General features: G+C 45.7%; 1 protein-coding gene across 1 annotated transcript; it reads right to left on the bottom strand.

Annotated features, from left to right (window-relative positions):
- Positions 1-2,375: 2,375 nt before the first annotated feature.
- Positions 2,376-6,450, bottom strand: RPL8 (ribosomal protein L8). The gene is made up of 5 exons (XM_009876280.1): positions 6,313-6,450; positions 4,799-4,940; positions 4,027-4,245; positions 2,867-2,982; positions 2,376-2,574 (listed from the first exon to the last, which is right to left on the bottom strand). Exons 1-5 carry the CDS (start codon positions 6,448-6,450, stop codon positions 2,416-2,418), a joined length of 774 nt encoding a protein of 257 aa, XP_009874582.1. The 3' UTR covers positions 2,376-2,415.
- Between the last annotated feature and the right edge of the window lie 2 nt (positions 6,451-6,452).

Here is a 6,452-nt window from a genome sequence, read left to right as displayed (position 1 = left end):
GTGAGGACTCCTGTTGGTGTCGGTGGTCTTTGTGCCATCTTTGGCATACTCACAGGGCAGGAGGTTCCTGCAGGTTCCACCAGAGCAGAGGGTTCCCACAGCCTGATGTTGGCAGTCACACATTCTGCTCGGTGTGTATACACACATGCATACGTGAGCTCCCCACAATTTTTTTTCAAGCACCGTCTTGTGTAAAATTCCACCTCTGGCTTCATGTGCTCCTCTAGTTCAGTTTGCCCAAGGAGTCCCATTCTACTGCCCTGCAACATGTGCTGCCCCAGGGACCACTTTATTACCTATTCAGGTACTTAAAGCTTTCTTGTGTGGACAGATGGACATCCTTAGCTGGCTGGTGTCAACTCCCCGTTTAGGACAGTTACAGGGAAATGTCTGGAACATGCTCTAGGACTGTAATCCAGGCCTTCACTCCAAGTAGTCTTTCCAAAGGAGCAGTCAGAACGTGTTGTGTGCGTTCAGGCCTATAGGATGCAAACTTTAAAGATAACGAGACTGTACTTTAATAATAGCCACTTGCAACAGGAGCAGTTGTTGCTCTCTGGTGAATGGACGCATCTTCAAAAGCCTCATACTACTGTGTGAGTTTAAAGAGATTTTTAGCATTGCATGCTGTGTATTCACATTTAATGTGTTTGCAGCTGCCTCCAGCACTGCAAGAAAATGCTTATTTGTGCAGTTACTCCATGCCCATAGATTTAGCACACTGATACTCCAGCAGTTGTCTGTGAACACCTGACACCGCCTGTGGGATCAGAAACAATGGCAGTGAGTGTTGTCCGTAGGGATCTTCCCCATCCCTAGAAAATATATGGAGTCAATAAATCCAGGAGTGGTTGGAAACTACGGTTTCTGCATATCCTTTAGGTGCATTTAATGTGAATTGTACTAGAAGTTCTTTGCACCAATGGCCTGAAAGGAGGAAACTTCTGATGTATTTCACTATGCTTCAGATTAATGTCAACATTAAATGCTTATAACTGTTTTACTTCTTCTGATTGTTTAGGAGGAGCATTAAATTTAGATTCATGGCAGGAAAATACAGGCACATACTGCTGACCTCATGGCAGAAAGATGAGACAATGAACTTGCACAAACTCTGATGGTATTGGTGGGTGGTTATAAAAGGAAGCAAAACTTGTCAAATTGGTTTTTTGGATTTTCCTAAATGTGCTTTCCTAAATGTTCTTCAAGGTGTGTGTGTTTTTCCCAATCACTTTTTTCTTTCTGGACACGCACAGCAAGCTACAATATCGTTTTACTAGAACCATAGAATGCATTGGGTTGGAAGGGACCTTTAGAAGCCATCTAGTCCAATCGCCCTGCAGTAAGCAGGGACATCTTTAGATCAAGTAACTTCTTGCTTTGCATTGTTGCTGTAGTGTTTGGAAACACACAGCCCATAGAAGAACCCATGTCTATTCTGGCAGCACTTCCAGCTGTGCAGGAGTTAAGTCACAACAGACTGAATGGTTATCACTCCAGCAGTCAGCTTTGAGAATCTGGGCCCAATTACTTGCCCCTGGCACTGGTGATACTGGCTGAAGCCAAGGCCCCAGACTGGGACCAGCACTGCACTGCAGTAGGCAGGGAGCACACTTGTCCCTGGATGCAAGTTTTATTTTGCTGCAGCAGGTATCGCACATGCCAGGGAGCTCCCCTGAGACCTGGGTACCTCATGTGAAGCATCAGTGTTAGTACTGGTGTTGCTACAAATACCCAGGTCATGAAACAGCTGGACCCCATCCTACTGAACAGCTCACAAAGGACAGAATTTTGAAGCCATTTGCCCTTTCTCAACATCGAGGAGTAACGGTGGCAGGGTGTGCAGTGCTTCAAACTTCCGAGTTTGTGCTCGGGTAAGTATCTTCGACTGGATTGAAGCTTGGTTCAGGAGGCCCAAACCTGACAGTAACAGTAGCTGAAACACCTCTTCTGTAGGGAGTTCTACAACTCTCACACTTTTCCTCCGAAGAAAAATAGCAGATAAAAAGGGAAAGCCATTTTCTACGAACTCAAAAAAACCTGAGCACCCTTTAACCACCTCAGCCAGATTCCCAAGTTGAACCAGGAATAATAAATTGTACAAGGGATTAACTGATCCATCTGTAACACTTTGTCAGCTCTAGGCAGCCACATTAACGCAGTCAGTGTTAGCATAACACCCAGGAACAAGAGAGCACCCACTCCAAGCGTTATTCCAGCCTGTAGCACCAGCTCACAGACTGAAAGTGCCAGCTGAGAATTCCTGCTCTTCAAGGTGAGGGTCGGAAGGAAACGTCTATCTCCTCTGACAGCTTCCCCCTGTTCGCTATTCTAGCCCCACTTCAGCAACAGACAACTTGAACTTCACACAAGCTAGGTTTTAAAAATTTATTCTGTAAGCTCCATGCTGGGTCTTTAGTTCTCCTTCTCTTGCACAGTCTTTGTTCCACGCAGCCTACCCGTACGACGGGCAGCGATGAGACCAACTTTGCGTCCAGCAGGAGCATCTCTCCTGATGGTTGAAGGCTTGCCGATGTGCTGATGGTTACCACCACCAAAGGGATGTTCTACAGGCTGTGGAAAAGGAAAGCAAGTTGTCAATACAATTAACGACAGCGATGAGTAATGGTGTTAACAGCAATAAACTGCTTTAAGGAAACAAACAAACAAAAAAATCAATGGCTTGATTTTTCATCTAGTGCCCTACCTATCAAGTGCTGCTAAATACCCTAATTAAATGTGGAATTACAGGGACATTTGTGAACTTTTCTTTACATATATATGCTGGAGTCCTCCCCACACCAAACAGATCTTTTCTAAACCATGTAAGAGGAAAATGACAACTCAAAGTTGAAAATTGACTCACATTCATGGCCACACCACGCACACGTGGCCAGCAGTTTCTCTTTGCCTTGTATTTGTGATAGGCACGGCCAGCCTTCAGGATGGGCTTGTCAATACGGCCTCCACCAGCAACAATTCCTGAAAAAAATTGCAGGAATAGTAACATGCAAATGTAACAGACAAGAGCACAGGAAAAAGGGTTTAAGAACAAGACTTAACTGCTAATAATATTCATGTTCTAAGAATAAGCTTCAAGTGACCAATCTCAAAACAATCCCAGCTGTGTATTCAAATCTGTGTTTTCCAGTTACAGCGAGATCAGACTCACACTACCAGCCACGTGTTACGGGGTCTGCAAGGGGATACAATACTTTGGTCACTGCTTTTCAATCCATACATACAGGACCAAGTTTCACCCTTTCTAAAGGATTTCCAGTTTTACTGCTCAAGTTTCCTGGAAAACACTGGCAATAGCTTTTCAACTAAAGAAAGTATCAAGTGGAAGAGCTCAAGGGACTTTCAAGCACTTAAGAGGTTTAATATCTAGTTATTTCATGATTTATCTAGCCAGTGTTACTAGGATAACAGACCACAGATTTCAGTGTCTCCTATTCAGAGGCAGGCAAGTTGTCACTTGCTGACCACGTACAGCAGCAATCTCAGCTGTCAGTGAAGGCGTACAGCAAACCTGGTACAACCTCTGCTTCTTGACAATGGCATTTTCATCTGTTCTCAGTCCTTCCAGGACACTTCACCCATTTGACGACACCTACAGTGGCCTAAGCACCTCCAGCACTACCCCTGTGCACTCAGTTGCTGTTACCAAAAGTGGGAAACCATCAATGCCACTTTCTGCCCAAGCTCTTCCCCAAGAACTGCAAATTTTACAGGCCGAGAAATCCATTACAGATGATGAGCATCTACACATTTCTGTTCTCTCACCGGATCAAACCATCTCCAGGTTAATGTTACCATTAACCAGAAGTAATACCAGAAGTAATGCAGGTGCAACTACGCAAGTTAGGCACCCGTGCAAAGGCTCTACCTGTGCACAATCCCAGGTATGGCCTGTAAATGATGCTATTTTCAAGATAGTGTTAGGAACAGGGGCCCTCTCTGAAACCTTGCTCAGCAGTACGTAAACTCAGTGAGGAAGACGAGTTCACAGTTGCCACTCCTTACCAACAACAGCTCTGTTTGCAGAAGAAATCACTTTCTTGGAGCCAGAAGGCAGCTTCACTCTGGTTTTCTTTGTTTCGGGGTTATGAGAGATAACGGTGGCATAGTTTCCAGAAGCACGGGCCAGCTTTCCACGGTCTCCAGGTTTCTCTTCGAGGCAGCACACGATGGTGCCTTCCGGCATGGTGCCCACGGGCAGGACATTGCCAATGTTCAGCTGAGCTGTGGGGAGCAATCAGAGCATCAACAGCTTCATTCGGGCTCCCGCACCAAAACTGCAATCCTATCTAATGGGGGCCTCTCTGCCCAGAAGGGCACCGCACAAACACCTCAGCAGCAACAGGCAGGGGCACTTTTTATTACACAGAATCACAGAATGTTACGGGTTGGAAAGGACCTCGAAAGACCGGAGCAGGATCACGTAGAGTAGGTCACATAGGAACATGTCCAGGTGGGTTTTGACTGTATTGTTTGACTTGAAACAGAACTTTCACATTCAGTGTTAATGGATAGGCAGGAAAAGTAGGGTCCCAGAGAGGATTATCAAAACACTGGACAAAAACTGCAATTAGGCTCATTAAGCAAACTGGGAAGCATGAGGAGATCCTGGAGGAATCTCCAAGAAGAAAATCTAGATTTGCTCTAAAATAGTGGAAGCTACTGCTTTGTCATGGTTCACAACTACACTTAAACATCTCTAACTTTGCACAATTAGATGACATCTGCTTTAGCCTTCTGAAACTGCCCAGACAACACATTTTATGCCTTAACTCACCTTTCTTGCCGCAGTAAACAAACTGACCAGTATGAATACCCTCAGCAGCAATGAACAGCTCGGTTCTCTTCTTAAACCTGTAGGGGTCCCGGAAGGCAATCTTGGCAAGGGGAGCACCTCGGCCAGGATCATGAATGATGTCCTGTTGGAACACAGATGTGCTTTAGAACGGGACACAGCATTTGTCATGAGTTCTGCAGAAATCAAAGAGCTACAAAAACTGGAGATGATTACTGCTGAGGTGACTCTCACTAGGGTCCCCCTTTCTCAGAGCCACCCTGATTTCTCCTGTCCCTGATTTCTCCATGACCTGAGGATTCACGTTTCTAAGAACACAACCTCAACTACCTGTATCACAAAATAACGGCTCTGGTCAAGTGTGCTGCTTGAAACTAACGGTGTCTGAACTAGTTTATTACTGCTGTTCTGCAGATATCAGATCACTCCATACTATGAAATCCACTTCCACTAGTTGCCCAATCAGCTTCAGGCAGAGACAAAGCTGGACTCAAGCAGCAACTTTTCCAAGTGTTTTCTTAGAATGGAACCATTTCTAGCCTGATGATATTCAAGGACACTGAATTACAGAAAACTCCAAACGACACAGCACAGATTTACTATTGCTTTTTCTCTTGGAAACATGTCAGTTCTGTTCCTGAGGCATACTGAGATTCTGACACACAACGATCTATTTAGACTACAGCTAAATAAGTAAAGCTTGTTAAGATGTATCTGTTTTCTAGGAAAACTCAAGATGTTTTTTGTATCCAGCAGTAAATTTTTTCCTGCAGTTTTTAATCACTACATAAGTCAAACCCACTAATTTTTGATGAAAACTGAACTACGGTGAGTGTGAAGTAAACTCTTTCTACAGCCTGAGGATGACCTTGCTCTAAAGGGCTGAAGAGAAGGCCAGATGTTCAGAGCATCTAGCTAGTTATCCAGCGGCATTGTTTGCCGTCTAAATCACTGACGCCCAAAAAATACTCACAGCACATGTGACACACTGTATTACACCCCAAATAGAAGTACTGCTTTGCCCCCACCGCCTGGGACCAAGATGACAGATACTACTTAGTGTTTACGAATTCTTTTTTTCTTTAAAGATGTAATCGATGTGGACAACTCTCCCCGCCCATTCATGAGATGCAAGGAATTCTAGGTGATATAAAAGTACGACAATATTCCTACATTAAGAAAGGTCTGATAGAAAACTGCACTGATGTCTACATGCTGGCAGGTTCTTTATTCATTTAAACGCTGTCACAAACCTGAGGCTGAACATTCCAAGGAACACACCTGACAAAATGCCTTACCAAGGAGCAGCCAAACACCTTTCAGCTCGGCTGATGGGACTTCAGATCCCGTACACGCAACAGAGGCACAGGCAGACACGGAGCTACCTCGGCGCCCTTGCTGACAAGAACCATGAGGGCCCTTCCAGCCCGGAGCACCCGGTCCCCCCCGCCGCGAAAGGGGAGTGGGTGGGTGTCGTCCCCTCCTCCCCGCCCTACCTTGACGATGCCCTTGATGTAGCCGTGCCTCTCGGCGAAGTCGACGGCGCGAAGCTTGGCCGGGCCCTTCCTATGCTTCACGTGGGCGCGGAAGACGGAGCCCGCGCCTTTCCTCTGGCCCCGGATCACTCGGCCCATCG

The sequence above is a fragment of the Apaloderma vittatum genome, unplaced genomic scaffold, assembly GCF_000703405.1.
Source record: "Apaloderma vittatum isolate BGI_N311 unplaced genomic scaffold, ASM70340v1 scaffold4269, whole genome shotgun sequence".
NCBI classification, from domain to species: Eukaryota; Metazoa; Chordata; class Aves; order Trogoniformes; family Trogonidae; genus Apaloderma; species Apaloderma vittatum.
Note: the sequence above shows the minus strand (reverse complement) of the source record. Positions and strands in the feature narration are given on the sequence as shown.

Excerpts from the sequence above, each read along its gene's own strand:
- RPL8 (XM_009876280.1), bottom strand. The coding sequence starts at position 6,450 with ATGGGCCGAGTGATCCGGGGCCAGAGGAAAGGCGCGGGCTCCGTCTTC. Across the intron at positions 4,246-4,798 it reads TGTTTACTGCGGCAAGAAAG|CTCAGCTGAACATTGGCAAT; the intron begins GTGAGTTAAGGC and ends TGCTCCCCACAG. Across the intron at positions 2,575-2,866 it reads TGCGTGGTGTGGCCATGAAT|CCTGTAGAACATCCCTTTGG; the intron begins GTGAGTCAATTT and ends CCTTTTCCACAG.